The 17,899-nt window shown below is 44.1% G+C and overlaps 2 protein-coding genes across 3 annotated transcripts; both read left to right on the forward strand.

Annotated features, from left to right (window-relative positions):
* Window positions 1–6,508: 6,508 nt before the first annotated feature.
* LOC111857087 (actin-associated protein FAM107A) lies at window positions 6,509–10,142 on the forward strand. Of its 2 annotated transcripts, none has more exons than XM_023837586.2 (5): window positions 6,509–7,831; window positions 8,223–8,412; window positions 8,720–8,825; window positions 9,185–9,326; window positions 9,473–10,142. In XM_023837586.2, exons 2-5 carry the CDS (start codon window positions 8,295–8,297, stop codon window positions 9,587–9,589), a joined length of 483 nt encoding a protein of 160 aa, XP_023693354.1. In that variant the 5' UTR covers window positions 6,509–7,831; window positions 8,223–8,294; the 3' UTR covers window positions 9,590–10,142. The 2 variants fall into 2 exon arrangements, with proteins under 2 accessions (XP_023693354.1, XP_023693355.1); XM_023837587.2 differs by having other exon boundaries at window positions 8,226–8,412.
* A 326-nt stretch (window positions 10,143–10,468) lies between these two features.
* Window positions 10,469–17,789, forward strand: renbp (renin binding protein). The gene is made up of 11 exons (XM_023837584.2): window positions 10,469–10,674; window positions 11,242–11,347; window positions 11,623–11,698; window positions 13,378–13,453; window positions 13,713–13,891; window positions 14,073–14,297; window positions 15,003–15,084; window positions 15,702–15,877; window positions 16,083–16,214; window positions 16,302–16,389; window positions 16,806–17,789. The coding sequence occupies exons 2-11, from the start codon at window positions 11,247–11,249 to the stop codon at window positions 16,883–16,885; spliced, it is 1,215 nt and encodes a 404-aa protein (XP_023693352.1). The 5' UTR covers window positions 10,469–10,674; window positions 11,242–11,246; the 3' UTR covers window positions 16,886–17,789.
* The last annotated feature ends 110 nt before the right edge of the window (window positions 17,790–17,899 follow it).

Consider the following 17,899-nt stretch of genomic DNA (forward strand, 5'->3'; position numbering starts at 1 on the left):
CCTCCAATTATATTAAAATATATTTTTATAAAGACTGGCTTTTTTGTTTACCAAGTGAGATTTTAGTGGTCCATTTCTGTAAGTTTATACAATGGAAATTCACGCTTTAGACATAGGTCAATCCTGCCTGCACCACTTTCAGGGTTAATCCTGAACACGGTTGGCTTGCTAAGATCAATGGCGATTACTTTCCATGTGTCATTTCCAAGTCACTGGCTGGCCTTTCTGCACGTTTGTGCTCTAATTGCAGTGTGTGCATGGCACCCAATAAAATTAAGTAGTTCTGCCACTCATTCATCTCCTGCTTGCATGACTGCTCAGTGTGAACTGTGGTGGAGTGAGTGAAATTTTCATCTAGGAGATGTAGGTCCTGAGAAAGGGCTGAGCAGCCATGATCCATCTGGGTCCTGGAGGACAGAGTGCTCTGTCAGTGGTTACATATCAAACTCAGCTCTCTTGCGGGGTCGCTGTGATGTTTGTCTGGCTCTTCTGTTGCAGAGAAACCTCTTTGACTTCCTGAGGACCATGATCTGGAGGCGGTCCAGGGTGCTCTATTTAACGGACCTGGTAGTGATTGGCTGGCTGGCTGCCCTTATTTTAATAATGAGCAACGGCTGACTGGATTGCCAGTCCAGTGTCCCAGGTTACAGACCATGTTCCCCTGAGCTTGTCTTAGCCCTGCAGCTTCTCAGTATTTTGCCCCATCTACGTATCTGTTCCGTCATACATGCCACACATTTTGTGTGTTTTAGACGCTATTATGGACTTCATACAAGCTGCTGCTTAAAATTCCCCACTTAATTGAGGATTTGTATGTTTTAATCACTGGTCTTTGTTAGGTTAGGTATCAGTCTGCTTATGAAAGAAGATGAGTGTTCCAGTGCCACCTGAATGATGATGGTACACATGCCCAGCTGAGCGTAATGGCCCGCCCTCTCACACTATGCTGTGCTTGACTGTTAGCTATTGCAGTAAAGATCAAGGCTTTTAAATCTTCACTACATCCACATAAAATGCAGCATTAAAAAAAAAAACTGCAAAGACAAGAATGAATACAAAGCATTGTGAAATATCCAGAACTGAGAACTTCAGCTTTAGTTAAAACTTCCATTTGTGCGGTGAGGATGACAGGTTTGCCCCACAGCGGTCAGGAGAATCAGCAGAACTGCTACTCCTGTCCAGAAGAATTACAGATACCTGCCGCAGTTGCCAGCTGACGTCAACAGGGCTGGTTTTCCCACCGCTGCTGGCTTGTCAACCATTATCAGGAGCTAAATGAACAAACTGGCAACCGGCATGACCGTAAACTCAGCCAAGGGGACGGAAAGCTCTGGGGCAGCCAGAGTGTCCCTATCTCTCCTGACAAATGAGGACCATGTGATGACGCTCCGCTCCGGTGCAGCTCCCATGATGCTTAGCATAGGTACAAGCTAAACATCTCCATTGTTTGTTTTTTTAGGATTCATTATTTGTGAATTATTTTCTACCGTGATACCCCACTGTAGATACTCACTGACGTCTCAAGAAACGTGCACACATTTAAGGGATACATTGCACATGTCAGGAAGGTTGTCATTTGCCATATAAGAACATAAGAACATAAGAACTATACAAACGAGAGGAGGCCATTCGGCCCATCGAGCTCGCTTGGGGAGAACTTAACTAATAGCTCAGAGTTGTTAAAATCTTATCTAGCTCTGATTTAAAGGAACCCAAGGATTCAGCTTGCACTACGTTATCAGGAAGACTATTCCATACTCTGACTACACGCTGTGTAAAGAAGTGCTTCCTTAAATCCAGTTTGAAATGTTCTCCCGCTAATTTCCACCTATGGCCACGAGTTCTTGTATTTGAACTAATGCTGAAGTAACTATTCGGTTGAACAGCATCCAAACCTGTTAGAATCTTATAGACCTGGATCATGTCCCCCCTCAGTCTCCTTTGCTTGAGGCTGAACAGATTTAGCTCAAATAACCTTTCCTCGTATGACATTCCTCTAAGACCAGGAATCATTCTTGTGGCCCTACGCTGCACCTTTTCTAAGGCCGCTATGTCCTTTTTAAGATATGGTGACCAAACCTGTACACAATATTCTAGGTGAGGTCTCACCAAGGAATTGTATAATCTTAGCATTACCTCCCTTGACTTAAACTCCACACACCTGGAGATGTACCCCAACATCCTATTGGCCTTTTTTATTGCTTCCCCACACTGGCGAGAATGAGACATGGAAGCATCAACATACACACCAAGGTCTTTCTCATAATCAGCTACCTTTATTTCAGTAGGTCCCATAAAATACCTGTACTTTATATTTCTGCTCCCTACATGGAGTACCTTACATTTGTCTATGTTAAATTTCATCTGCCAGGTGTCAGCCCAGTCACTAATTAAATTAAGATCCCGCTGTAGCTGCTGAGCCGCTAGTTCAGTATCTGCTACACCACCCACCTTGGTATCATCTGCAAATTTCACCAGTTTACTGTATATATTGGTGTCTATATCATTTATGTAAATTAGGAACAAAAGTGGTCCTAAAATTGAACCCTGCGGTACCCCACTATGAACGCAGGCCCACTGTGACATCGAGCCTCTTATAACTACTCGCTGCTTCCTATCCGTTAACCAGTTATCAATCCAAGTCGCTACAGTTCCTAAAATACCTGTCGCTTTGAGTTTAAGTGAGAGCCTCTTGTGGGGAACAACATCAAAAGCCTTTTGGAATCTAAATAGATGACATCATAGGCCTTCTTATCATCAACTTCCTGAGTAGCTTCCTCAAAAAACTCCAACAGATTTGTTAAACAGGATCTACCTCTCCTAAATCCATGCTGGCTATCCCTCAAAATGTTATTTGAGTCCAGGTAATCTACCATTTTCTCTTTGATTATAGCCTCCATAACTTTACCAGTTATACAAGTTAGACTGATTGGCCTATAGTTTGACAAATTACTTCTATCCCCTTTTTTGAAAATGGGCGTTATGTTGGCATGCTTCCAATCAGAAGGTACCACACCTTCAGATAAGGATTTTTGAAACAGTAATGTTAAGGGTCGGCAAATAATATCCCTCATCTCTTTTAACACTATAGGTAAGATGCCATCAGGGCCCTGTGATTTATTTATTTTGAGCTTAGCTAGGCTTTGCAAAACATCAGCTTCAGTTATATATATATTAGTTATAGACGATGTTGAATTAGTAATAAGAACTGGTAAGTTACTAGTGTCCTCGACAGTGAATACCCGTGCAAAACTATCATTGAACTCATTTACTATGTCAATGTCGTTTTCAATTATAAGACCCTTACTATCCTGCAGATTAGTAATTTCAGCTTTTAGAGCTCTTTTAGAGTTAAAATACTGGAAGAAACTTTTAACGTCATCCTTAGCCTCCAATGCGATCTTCCTTTCGACATTCCTTTTAGCTCGTCTAATGTCATTTTTTAATTCAGCCTGTAGATTTAGATACTCTTGCTTTATTATGTCATCATCAGTTATTTTCCATCTCTGGAACAAAGCCCTTTTCCTCCTTACTTTATACTTTATGTCCCTATTAAACCACCTAGGTTGCAATTTCCTAGATTTATTCTTGCTAGAAACAGGTATGAAGTCCTCTTGTACTTGCAATAATGTGCTTTTAAAAAATTCCCATGCCTCTTCAACAGTTTTGTTATTTAACTCCATCCAGTTCACGGTTTCTAGTTTTAATCTCATACAATTTAAGTTAGCCTTCCTAACATTATATATTTTTGATTTGGACTTTGCTCTTCGGGCACTAAACTTAACCTCAAATTTAACCATGTTATGATCGCTACTGTCAAGTGGTTCTAAAACATCTAATTTACCAATCCTGTCCTGGTTATTAGACAAAACAAGATCAAGAATGGCATCTCCCCTGGTAGGGGTGTTAACAAACTGAGTAAAAAAACAATCCTGTACTAATTCCACCATCTCAAGTTCATTTTCAGAAGAGCCAGCAACAATGTCCCACTGTATCCCCGGTAGATTAAAATCACCCATAACTACCACATCATTTTTATTGCTCATAATCCTAATATCACTGTATAACAATCTGCTTTCCTCAGCAGCTACATTGGGTGCTCTGTAACAAACACCGACAATTAGGCTATTTGAGTTTGTAGCATCTAATTTTACCCATATAGCTTCCGTACTTTTACTTATATCAGTAAGCTCCCTTGCCTGCAAGATTTCCTTTACATATACTGCAACACCACCTCCCTTCTTACCTATACGGTCTTTACGGAACAATGTGTAACCATCCATATTATATTCTTGTCCATCCTTATCACTCAACCACGTTTCAGTTATTGCTATAATATCATAAGAGTCCGATGAGATAAGAGCCTCTAAATCATGAATTTTATTCCTAATACTCCTGGCGTTTAGATACAGACAACAAAGGGTAGGCTTATTACAGTGCCTACTTATAATATGATTTTTTTGGGCTTTCCGTTTCCCCCCAGTTACATACTTAACTAACCTCCCTGCCCCCCCAGTCCCTAGTTTAAACATTCCTCAACTACTCTACAAATACGCCTTCCCAGTACACTGGTTCCCCTCCGGTTCAGATGCAACCCATCCGGCTTGAACAGGTCCCACCTGTTCCAGAAGGACCTCCAGTGCCCCATAAACCTAAACCCCTCTTTCCTACACCATCCTTTTAGCCACGCATTTAATCTCCTTATCTCAGCTAACTTAGCCTCACTTGCGCGTGGCACGGGGAGTATTTCGGAAAATACCACCATGGACGTTCTGCTTCTAAGCTTATTGGCGACTTCTATAAATTTATCCTGCAGAACAGCCCTTCTACCCTTGCCTATGTCGTTGGTGCCAACATGCACCACGACAACTGGATCCACCCCAGCTGGGGCCAAAAGCTTGTCCACACGATCTGGAAGGTCTCCTACCTGGGCACCAGGCAGGCAAGACACCGTACGGGACCCTCTATCACGCGTGCACACATAACTGTCTACTCCCCTAATAATTGAATCCCCCACTACCACAACCTCCCTCTTTCTGGGGGGAGGGGGCTCCTCAGTGCCCAAGGGCCCACCTGCTTCCCCAGTCCCTTCCAGCTCTAAAGCTGGAAGCACCTGAAACCTGTTAGACACAGACACCTCAGGTGATGCCGCCTCTGTAACGTGTGTACGCCTTTTCCTGCGTCTACGACCTACGGTCACCCAGCTCTCTCGACCTCTCTGCTCTTCATTCTCCCTCCCCCCCGTTAGTGGCGTACACACCGTCTCCCTAAACGGCGTATCAACTAGCTCATCTAACTCACTGTTGCATTGGATGCGAGCCAGTTGCTCCTCAAGGTCGCGAACCTTGACCATGAGTGAGTCCACTAGCTTACATCGCTCGCAGATGAAGTCCGACTGGACACTAACGTCCAGAAGGGCAAACATCTTGCAAACGCAACACTGAGCTGGCCCCATAATTAACTAACTCACTATGACCCCGTACTCCCAGCCCAGTAAATTTATATAGTGTATTTAACTATAAAGATTAATTTGCGTAACAATAAATGCAGTAACGTGCGGAGTACACTAAAATAAGTTATTACTTGTGTTAAAACGGAACTTAATTATTATTTTATTAAAAATTTTAAACCTGATAAACTTACTACTACTTACCAGAAGAACTTCTGCCTGAACCAAGTATGAACTAAAAACAAGGCGAAATCGAAGTTGCTCTTGGGAGGTCGAAAAACCACAAAAACCCCCTCACAGCAGGCTACTGCCGGAGCGGGAAAAAAGTGGAAAATGTCCTCCCGGCCCCGACTGGCGACCGAGCAAAGCTCAGGAGCAACTGTCCTTTTCCGACGCTTGGTAGCGATACCGACGTTAGATGTTATTAGTTATAATCGCCCCGCGGGTGTTTGTTACGGAGTTTAAACGCGGACAGAAAAACGCCGCGCACGCGACACCCGCAGCTCTCTGTCGGTAATAATCGCGCTGTTGATTAACAGACAGGACAGACAAGCACTCACGCTGACCGAAATAAGAACAATAAATAGAAATAAACAGCCACCCACGTAAACAGGTAAAGCACACAAACACTCAAAACACTCCAAAAAAAACAATCCCAAACAATCGCTGCAGCTCAACACCACTCTCTCGCAGCAATCCCAGCAATCCTCGCAGCAATCCCAGCAATCCCTGCGCTTTCGTGAAAATTTGCAGAATACTTTCACTTATTTTATTCAGATAGACTATAGAACTGAGACATATATTTAAGTGCCAGTCTAAATATGGGCCTGGAAATTTGTATTGAAAATGTGAGTAGATCTTTTTAGAAAACCCCATACAAAGCAATCTTTAGTATAAATGAATTAGTTTGACAGTGAAAGACCAGGATTTTTATAATTAAAACCTACTGATATTGATACACGAATATGTACCATCCTGTGCAGTAATGAGAAGGCAACCACCAGGGGGCAGCATAATGAAAAACAACAGCACCCCGCAGGGTTGGGGAACAACAACTTCTGAACATGAAGAAAATGTGACTGGCAGTATGAGTCATGACGTGTCGGTAACCCTAACGGAAACTTCACAGGAAATAGAAACAATGCCAAACTCCGGACCAAACCGCAGGGCCACAGGTCCCAGCCTGCTCTCTTCAGCACTCAGACCTCACAGCTCACAGGCAGGGCCAGTGAAGGGGGTACCCTCACAGCTCACAGGCAGGGCCAGTGAAGGGGATACCCTCAGACCTCACAGCTCACAGGCAGGGCCAGTGAAGGGGGTACCCTCACAGCTCACAGGCAGGGCCAGTGAAGGGGGTACCCTGGCTTTTTTCATCCTGGCTTTTTCTCTTTTTACTTTTTGCTATTGTGAGGGTTTTAAGCAGACATTAGCTTCACATTTAACACATTCATACTTTTATTTTATTCATGGCCAGGGGTGAACAGGACACAGTCCAGTCATTTCTGCCATCACCAGCATGGGGAGGATTGTCACAAATGGACAGACTGGTCCTATGGGTTTCTGATGGAATGGCACATGTAGTACAACAGATGTGGTATGATAAGAAATGTGCAGCATAATATCTATGGTGAAGAGAGACATTGGTAATCGAATGTCTATGGTATGGTGAGGCATGTGCACATCTTTCCCTTGAATTTGTTTTTTTAGGGACACTGGCAGACTCCTGCCATTTGAAAATAAATAATACAAATAAATTAACTGATGTAGTCCTCAGCCTCAGTTGCCATGATGAGGTTAAAGGTTAATTAAAGGTTGGGGTCAGCTTATAGTGAAACGTGGGGAGAAAGTTTTAGTCAGTGATTTGCTCTTTTTATTTTGATTTTTATGTGGTGATTCATTTGAGGAGGAACCATGGAAGTTTGCAATGAGTCGTTTCAACAAGTCTTAACTTGGAATCAAATTCCTATGCTAATTCAAACTGCCTTGTACTTTTTCTCATTTATTTTGTGTTTTTGAAGACTACACATTATATGTTACAATAATATATGTATTAACTTGGTTTCCAAATTTATTAAGTTGTCTCTAACTGAATGATATACGAATCGCCATGGCTTAAATTAAGACCATATTTAAGACGTTTAAATCCACACAAGGACAAGATGGCTGTAGCATGCCACTCCTCACTCTGCCAGTGGCACAGCGCCCTCTTGTGCTGTGGTGGAAGAAATACAGATGCAAGACAGCCCAATAGAACAAAAGGAACAGATTCGGCTTTCTCGGGTATCACTGACACCAGATCTGTATCAACAAGGTAACGGCGATAGCTTCTCTCCAGCACAGTCCAGAACATGGTGGATTTAGCGGAGGAGTGATCCTGCTGAGGTAGGTGGCTTTCTGTTTAACTCACTATTCTAACGTTTCAGAAAAACCGATATTCAGTTATTGAGTTGTTCGTCTCAGGAGCGAAGCACCTGATCAGCAGCTACAAATTGCAAAGCAGTTTACTGGTGATTGCACAGTGCTGCTCTTCTCACCAGGAATTACAAAATGTCAACTATAATTCAATGATGCTCTCGCTTTGGCATGGAACAGATACCAACACAGGACACGCATCGCGAGTCTTCAGTGTGAACACGACGATACCTTGTTACTGAGAGTCTTCCTGTTTAAGGACTTGTTTAATTAGTTATGCTTGGCCACCTAATTACATTATGAAACCCTACTGCTCCTCCACTCTCACTGCACCATCTCTCCTCCCTCACGCTGCACCCAGCAGCACGATGCAGCTGGATCTGTGCCTCAGCCCCTGGTTCCAGGTGATATCTCATCTCGAAGGCTCAGCACCATGAGAGCTGCCACCAGCACCAGTGCCGGCGGGACCAGGCAGGCCATCAACGCCACATCGCCACCCAATGCCGGCGCCCCCACTGCCTCTCACACCAACACTCATCATCTCAGCACAGGTGGGTGCAGCAACATGGCCAAACCTTGGCGTCTGTGCATCTGCCTGCCCTATTTCTCAGGGCATAGGTGGGCACTGTTTGGGAGAGCCAAAGCCTGGTGAACCGTACCAGACATCTCCTCATGTTTTGGTTTTACGAGTTCTTAAATGATCCCTGCAACACCTCACATCAGGATATATGTGTCTGGGAAATCCTTGAGTTCCACGTATCTATTCTTCATATCATGACGTTAGAGTTTTTAACAACAGGGACTGTGCTGTGATGTGTGAACATTCATCTGGACTCCGGCCTCTGCTCCTCTCCACAGGTGCTGTCAAACCTCGGCTTTTTGTCAGCGGCCCACCAGCTAATCCTGTCAAGGTGTCCAGGACACACCAGGAGCTGCACAAGGAGCTTCTGCTGGCGCACAAAAAGTAGGAACATAAAGGCTCATTTTCTTCTAAGCCCTCCAGGGGGCGCTGTTTAAGCACACAGCAGGGGGGCGGCGATCTGAGATGGAAATGCTTGTTTTTCCCGTCCCCCATTTCCATACCGTTATAAAAAATGGATGGCTGTCTCTTCCACCTTTTGTGTCGGGTCAGAATGCGCACCTGGGGGCTGCAACCATACACCGCCTGTCAAAAGCACGCCCTCTGCGCAAATGCATGCAAACAATACTGTGTGCGCAACCCACAGTTGCAGTACATGCTATAACATGCTTGTTAGCTTAACGTGACCTCCACCCAAACCAGACTCATGCCCCCATTCTCTGTCTCCCCCCCTTCGCCCACAGGGGCCTGGTGATGTGCAGGAGACCGGAGCTGCACCTGGTGCTGGAGCGACGGAGGAAGGAGCAGACTGAGAAGGAGGAGGGTGAGCAGAACCGGACCCCCTTGGAGCGTGTCTTGCTTCAGAGGCAGCAGATAAACCAAGAGGTAAGATCAGGGGCAGGGGATGGAATCTCACACACACCCGGTGCTGCCACCTTCTCCACATTAACTTTCCACACACACTGTATTCCATCACAAACATCATCTCACTCAATCCATTTCACACAAATCTCTCTTATGACGTATCTCAGAAGGAGAAGCAACTGGAGAAGGCCAAAGAGGATCCCCAGCTGCTGGAGTTTCTAAGGGTTCGAGAAAACCTCAAGAAGATCCACTCAAGGCACATGAACGAGCACAGTGGGAGATAAGGCCAGGCAGTGTAGAAATCTCTGACAATATAGACTCCTCGACGAATAAACACAGACTCCTCTGCCAGATGGAAATCTAGTATCAGTGCTTGAATTTGTGTTCTAGATATGTGTGGGGACGGCCTGCTTTGTTTGCATTTTTGGGGAAGTAGCTACAAGACATCGGGATGTATTGGTTTCAGGTTTAATCATGAAAGACACCAGAACCGTCACATACTCATGCTGTGTAACTTTTACAGTATTAACGCACTTTTTCCACTTGTCAACTATAGTAAAAATTAATATTTAATTTTAAGTTGTGGCATCTACAGCTCCTCCACTGCAATAAAATTTTAAATGGTTTGTGATCTGTTAAGTGAATGGAACGAAATGCAAGTACTAGGTCAGTCCGTCTGAAGTTCCTGTTGAAATTTCTTTTCCATTAAATCCCTCCAAACTGTATGTTTTTAAATGCATAAAATTATGATTGTGTAAATATAAAACGTCATCTCCTACCCTTTCTGTTGCACAAAACAAAACATGGAAACATTTCAAATACGTTGTTCGTGTGTGTTTACTTGCTTCGGGGTGGAAACTCCCATGCAGTTTACTGTTTTTCAGAAGTATTATTATTTAAGAATTACCTCATCACGATGGGTAGTTGCACTTAAAAACAAAAAGCGAATGTAATAAATCGCTAACCCCTTGCTTCGTTAAATTGCGTTTTATTTTCATTCCTGCATACAAATACAAGATGAAGTAAACCGAGGCTGTTACATGCTGCTTTCACTTTTAAAAACAAGGCATCTTCCCGGTTGATTGCGCTGCAGCCCCGGCGCGTGCCGAGCCCCTGTGCACGTGATGGACCGACGACATGCCACATGACGGTCATATGATAAGAAACGGGACCCGGGACAGACAGAGGGGTCGGGGATTCCTGTCTTGGGAGGAGAGAGGCAGGATCCGAGCGCCGGTGCGGGAGGAGGGAGCACTCGATCTGTGGATCCGCTGTCGTGAGTTAGTTAATCGGTGTTCCGTTACTGGGAGACGGTGCACCCTGAGACACTACTTATCTGTATAAAGGCAGGACAGAGTCTGTCAAGTCGGTAAGTATGAGAAAGGTGACGCCTTACCGTCACAAGAGATCGGACTATCAGCTCACCAGCAGTCAGCCAGTCTTGGTGATTATTAAACTTCACCTGTCTGGCTGCGACAACAACGCTCATTTTAACTGAAAACAGACTGAACCATGTTAATGATACTTTGTCTCTTCGTTTTCATATTTAATATAGTTATCGATCATGACTGCAGATACCGTTTGCAGTAATTAAACTTCTCTGTCTAGTACAACTAGGTTTTCCGGTATTAATGTGGTATATGTGCGGCAAACATACTAAATGGAATTTTGCATTGATTTCATAAGTTGAAACTTGCACTTAAACCTGTATAACATAGTTTTATTTTAGACAGCTTTATACAACGGCTTCTTTTATGGGAGAGAAATAAGGCGTGTTTAGATTTAAAACCAGTTGATTAATCACACTTAAGAGCCACTCTGTACCTATGAATGGTATTTTTTGTGAAACATTCGTTTAATCATGTTAGGTCATATTTCAACTGTCAGGTGTTGTCTTGGTATGATTGCGGTGTGACCCTTGGCCCTGTGTTTGCAGGAACGATGACCACAGACCGATTGGAAGGGTACCGAGCAAGAATCCAGGCAGAACTGGACCAAGTGGTGGCGTACTGGCTGAAACATTCCCACGACAAAGTCTACGGGTACCATATGAAAGCCACAACACCCTCTTAGAGGGTAGCTTAAAGTACATGTAATTCTCAAAATTAAGGCCAATACTGTTCATGTCTTTATTAACATACCACAGAAATTCTGAGTAGTTCTTAGATCATTACACCTTCCCTAAACATGAATAAACTGAATAAGCCAGTTGCGCAATCCTGTGTTAATTATCTTCCTCCCTTACTCCCTCTCTCCCTTCCTTCTTCCGGTTGGCTAATTTTAAAGCATTTCCTGTTGTGTGAATCTTTTTCCTCAGTGGGTTTTTCACATGCCTTGCAAAGGATGGAAAGATTTATGACGAGCTGAAGTACGTTTGGCTGCAGGGTAGACAGGTAAATATCATTTACATTGACATTTACATTTTACATATTTAGCAGATGCTTTTGTCCAAAGCCACATAAAGGTGAGGCAAATTGCAAACATACATACTGTCATGGAGTCAAATAGGCATAAGTGCAGCTAGGCTGAGCTTCCAATGCATGCCCAGGTACGAGTGTAAGCAGTATTGGAGCAGGAGCTACACAACAGCTGTAGAAATATACAACAAATACTCAACAACTTCTAACAAAGCAAGAACCTAATAAGTCCATTCAAGGACCAGAAGTGCAACACAAGAACATTCAGGGAACATAATGAGGCATCAGGCTAATAGAGGAATTCATGGAACAGATGGGTCTTGAGGCATTTCTTGAAGGTGCAGAGGGAGTCTGATGACCAGATGTGGTTCAGCAGCTCATTCCACCATAATCTAATTAGTTGCAGCGAAAACCTGCACACATGTCGGCCCTTTCTGGGTAAGATTGCCCACCCCTGAGCTAAGGGTACACTTGGCAGAGCCGGGAGGGTACAGCCCCAGTGACAAGTCAAAGGTACAAATTGGTTCTTTATTTTACGTCATGTGTTGGTGTTGCCCTGCAGACAGTAAGGCTGCCTCTGACAGGCTGCTGTGGACGATTACGGAAGACGGCACAAACTCTGCTGTCGCCTCTGTTCTTAATGCCTGAGCTATAATGAATTTGCTTTGTACAGACCCCGTTTTGGGGTTTAGCCTGGTCGGCATAGAGCTTTTAGCTGATGTGACATACTTTGGCTAATTGCTCACATGTGAGAACTGCTGATCTCTGGCTACATCTGTTACGGTAAATGATTAACACTTCTTAAAAAAACATCAAATATATCAAAGTACTTTGCTTTAACTCTAGGCTGGGTGTTTTATAATCATGGCCATTCAAATTTTGGTTTATTCTTTACCATTGCCGATGTTTTGATCATATCTTTGTATAATGTGAGGATTGCCAGTAATCTAGACCATTTTGAGCGAATGGCAGTTTTATCAATAGAAAAAATATTAGTGTATGTTTGGGATACATAGGAATAATGTTCTTGGAATAAATATAAATTTTATTTCTACAAAGATTTAACTCTGTCTGCACCGTGCATTGTGGGTAAACACTGTTGCAGAGGATGACCAGTAGAGATGGGAGAATATATTGAAATTCAGTATATCACAGTACAAAATGTGACTATCATGTGGTCTTGCAATACCTATCATTTGGTCTGTATAACCTTAGTAGTAAAGAAACTTTATTAGGGCAACTGCTTAACCAGTTTTATGCCGCTAGTGCAGCAGAGAGGGGAAATGCCTCTGTTGTGTCTGTTCCATTATTTCAAACCACATTCTTCAGTTTTCCATGAAAATGGTGTTTTTTTCCAGCGTTTCATGGAGAGTCACAGCATTACATTTTGTTTCTAATTTTTTGTTATTGCAAAAAATCGCATGCATTTAAATTGGTTTATGTGCCTGTTATATAATATTATTTTTCATTTACATATTTGAAGAAATAATAGTACACTTCTTCACCACAGTCATGCTTATAATTGGCTCATAATTTTTTACATTTATTTTGCTGCTATTGAATTGTGGACTCCATATCGTGTATTGAATTGTATCGAGAAAAAAGCATGTCGTTCCATCCCCATTGACCAGCGTTCCACATTGGTTTATTTGCAGGTATGGATGTACTGTCGCCTGTACAGAACAATGGACCGGTTTCACTTGCCTGAGATTCTGGAAGCTGCTAAATCAGGTTGGTGAAGCAGAGGACCTGTGTGCTGTGGAATTAAGGGCCTCCACTAAAAATCTGATTTTTTTAAATTTTTTATTTTTTTTTGCTTTTCCCTCAAAGGTTTTACTTAAGGGATGGAAAACAGGGTTAGAATATATTAAGGAGTAGAGTCTCTATTGTAGTGTCAATAATGTATTGTTGTGATTTTTTTTACAAGTTCATCATACTGAATGAATGCTTTTAAAATGCTCTAACTCTGTCTCCCTACTCCCCAATACAGGTGGGGAGTTCCTTCGGCGTTTTGCATGGGTGCCCTCTGCTGGCAGCACAGGGAAGTGTGCCTTCTGCCTGACCCGAGATGGACAGCCAGTGAAGGTGCAGAGGACCATATTCAGCGAGTGCTTTTATGTCATGGCGATGGACGAGCTATCCAGAGTTACTGGGGATGAGGAGATGCAGGTGAGACACTAACAGTAAAGTTGATTTCTACGGTGAGAATTGGCAACTTTTCGTAAATAAGGTGGAACTTCCATGTCTAAAACCTGACTACAAGTGTTTCCTCATTCTGGACCGACAAACGGATCTTTTAATCTGGACTTTTTCTGATCCCTGGCTCCCTTGGGCAATGCTTGTCTCACAGGCACATGCCGAAAGCGTGATGGACCAGTTGGTGCACTGGGTCCGTGTGGACCCATCGGGCCTGGGCCAGCCCCAGCTCTCTGGCGACCGGCCTGTCAACAGCATGGCCGTACCCATGATGCTCCTGTGCCTGGTGGAGCAGCTCGGCGAGGGCAGGCCAGGCGTGGCTGAGAAGTACAGTGAAGTTGGTTCCTGGTGCGTCCAGCAGATCCTCCAGCACGTTCAGGTGATTGAGAAAGCGATAGCCTGGTTGGTGTGGTGCCCCCTGGTGACAGGAGTCTTGTATTACAGTTTTCTAAATGGTCAGGAAATTGCTCTCTTCTGTTTCCCCTCGGAAATTGGGTTTCTTTGTCTTTCTACACAAAATGAGGTACAGAAACAGAAATGGTATCCCAAAAGGCATGCAAATGCCAAGGTTGCATTAGCAAGATGACTAATTTCCTCCTCTGATTCTTGAATGAGTTCTGTGTATTTCTGCTGTTGAGGTGCTACAGATACTCTGTGTGTGTGTGTGTGTGTGTGTGTGTGTGTGTGTGTGTGTGTGTGTGTGTGTGTCTGAGGATGTGTGCTTGATCAGCGAGTTGCTGCCTGTTATAGGAAACCTTTTCATCAGTGTTTTTGGGGTGGGGCACCAAACCAAACCACACACATCCCACTTCTCCTTGTAACATCTGTGTACACATCCCCTACAGAATGGTACAACACAGATGTTACAAGGAGAAGTGGGATGTGTGTGGTTTGGTCTTGGGGGGGGGGGGGGGGGGGGGGGACTCACTTGAAGCACATTTTCACATGTCCAGCTAAACATTTACTTTAAGGTCTGCCAGTGTGTGTAAGCTTCAGTACGTAGTTCAAGCCAGTGGATGGTATAGTGCTGGACGCAGGTGGAGTTTCACTGTATATGAGGAGTTTTCGTGTCTTGCCAGTACAGAGAGATGGGAATGCCATTCTGGAGAATGTTTCCACAGATGGGAAGGAGCTGCCTGGTTGCCAGGGGCGACTGCAGAACCCAGGTGACACAATATCAGTAACCGTGCCCTGTTTCCTCTGCATAAACACAACACTGGAATTCTATGTTGGATCTCTGCTTACATGTATCTCAGGTGCCCCCCCCCCCAGGATTTGAGGTTGAGATTACTTCTCTAACATTGAAAAATCAAATATTAAATATGAACTCTTTCACACATCGACCCGGGTCACGGTCTGGAAAAAGAGGCAGCTATGTCGGAAACTAAATCATTGATGAATCCTAATTTTTAGTGCAAATATCACTGGAAGGTAATCCTTTGCTGTGTAAAAATCAGTCCATCCATCCATCCACATGCACACTGCTTCTCCTGGAAAGCGTAGAGGTGGCAGCATGCTGAGCAGGTCAGACCTGGCCACAGACCCCAGCTCTTTCTGAGGACTCCCCAAAGATTCCCAGGCCAGCTGACAGCTGAGTCCGTGTTTCTGTGGGCTTCTACCTAGTGGGACTGTTATTTTGAGTTATATCTCTGTATATGACTGCATGTGTGTATGACTTTATATAACTTTAGCTACATGTGTGCTTTAAAAACCTGTCAGTGGGACAGCTGCACCATCCTCTACCATCTCCACCATATAAGGAGACTGTCATGTGACCATATAGGCCACGCCCTGGAAGCCGGCTGGTTCCTTCTCCAATATGCTGCTGGCCGAGGAGACCAGGAGCTGAAGAAGGTGGCGGTGGACAAGTTTCTGGAGTTGTCGTTCAAGGCTGGCTGGGATCCTGAACATGGAGGCCTGTTATACTTCCTGGATGCAGATGGACACTGTCCCACACAGGTGGGTGTGGTAGCTATCTGTGTGGTTTAATAATAAAATGGCATTTGGAACATCACACAGAAGATTAATGGTGAAATATGCTTTGAAATGATTGATGCATGTGGCAGTTTGTATGTTGAGCTGGATTTTTTTAAAGCAGTTTTGACCACTGAGCCCCGCCCAGGGCTGTTTCCATGGTAACCCACAGTGGCTCAATATCCTGCAGCTGGAGTGGAGCATGAAACTGTGGTGGCCGCACTGCGAGGCACTTGTTGCCTTCCTGATGGCCTACAGCCAGACCAAGGAGCCAGGCCTGCTGGACAGGTTCACACAGGTGTACGACTACACCTTCAGCCATGTGAGTGACAGCCTGCTGACCATGAGGCCCCCGTCGTGATGGCTGACCTCTGACCCGATGGCCTTGGTCTCTTTTGTTCTTGTTTAGTTTCCTGATGCAGAGCATGGAGAGTGGTTTGGGTATTTGGACCGACGTGGATCAGTGGAGCTGAATTTCAAAGGAGGCCCATTTAAAGGTGAGAAAGGGGTTGGCTTAAAGTGTCGCTTGAAGTGTGTTCTCCCCGTGTTTATATGGGTTTGGTTCCAGTCCCAGCTCTGTGAGTGTGGCGCTTGCATGTTCTCCCCGTGTTTGTATGGGTTTGGTTCCAGTCCCAGCTCTGTGAGTGTGGCGCTTGCATGTTCTCCCCGTGTTTATATGGGTTTGGTTCCAGTCCCAGCTCTGTGAGTGTGGCGCTTGCATGTTCTCCCCGTGTTTGTATGGGTTTGGTTCCAGTCCCAGCTCTGTGAGTGTGGCGCTTGAAGTGTGTTCTCCCCGTGTTTATGTGGGTTTGGTTCCAGTCCCAGCTCTGTGAGTGTGGCGCTTGCATGTTCTCCCCGTGTTTGTGTGAATTTGGATCTGTTTATGTTAAAGGCTCACTTTGACCTATTTTAGGGTTTTTCCACGTCCCACGATGCCTGTTTCTTTGTGAGAAGTTGCTGGACGCTCTCCTTGCTGAGACCCGCAGCTCATGAAACCGCACTGACACACTAAGGTGTCACCAGCTCCACTCCGGTGTCCCTCTGCGGTGTGCGGCTGACAGAAAGAGCGTGTTAGAGCCCCTCACATGAAAGTGCTGTGCTGAGCATGGCTGTTCTGCAACACACATCAAAGGGTGACAGGAAATGGCTTGAAATACCTGCCTGGGTATTTTTATTGTCACATGATTTTTTTTTTTCATTTCAAGTTTTGCAATGTGAAAACTAACCTGTCGATCCAAGTATTTGCATCTCTGTATTTTGGGTAAACATATAACAACCTATAAAATCATGGCATTTCATTTAGCAGCTTTCTAAAATTACTACCTCGGTAAAAATAAAGGTTTGAATCTGTCTATGGAATAATTGTTTGCCGTCAGTCACAGCTTGATTTAACGTCCTTTTCCATTGACTACCATTTTAGTTTCCTTAAGCTTAGACCTGACAGTAGACTGATCCATTTATTCTGGGAAGTCTTTGCTGGGTTTGTCGTATAATCTGGTTTGAAAGGTTTTAAAGGGGGTGGTGATGTGTAGTTGAAAGGAGACAGACTGAATGAACTCAACCCAGGTCAGACATACAATCTCCTGTTGGCTTCTAGGTCTTATTGTGGCATTTGTAACATCCCCCTCTAGGCTTCTGATGGACAGAATGTGCACTACACATATCAGAAAAGGGAGATTTGTTTTAAAAAACCATGTTTATGGTTCCTTTCCCCAACTAAACCAATGTTTATTTCACCTCTTGCAAAAAACACTTAATGTGCCATGTAGTTTTGTTCTGTCAGACTGTGCTGTTTTGTATTCTCTTTTTGTGACTGTATAATCACCATAAATGTCAGCTTAGATTCAAACACATTTAATACACTGTTGTTGGTCTTAATAAAATTGAAATATGGGTATTTTGTCCTCTTTCTCCACCTGAAAGTGTGGTGAATCTGCATCTGACAAAGGCAACAGCCCTCAAGCCCCAGTTAACTAATCTCTGTCCCGTAAGGTGCAGTTTGAGGTA

The sequence above is a fragment of the Paramormyrops kingsleyae genome, chromosome 8 (assembly GCF_048594095.1).
Source record: "Paramormyrops kingsleyae isolate MSU_618 chromosome 8, PKINGS_0.4, whole genome shotgun sequence".
Lineage (NCBI taxonomy): Eukaryota > Metazoa > Chordata > Actinopteri > Osteoglossiformes > Mormyridae > Paramormyrops > Paramormyrops kingsleyae.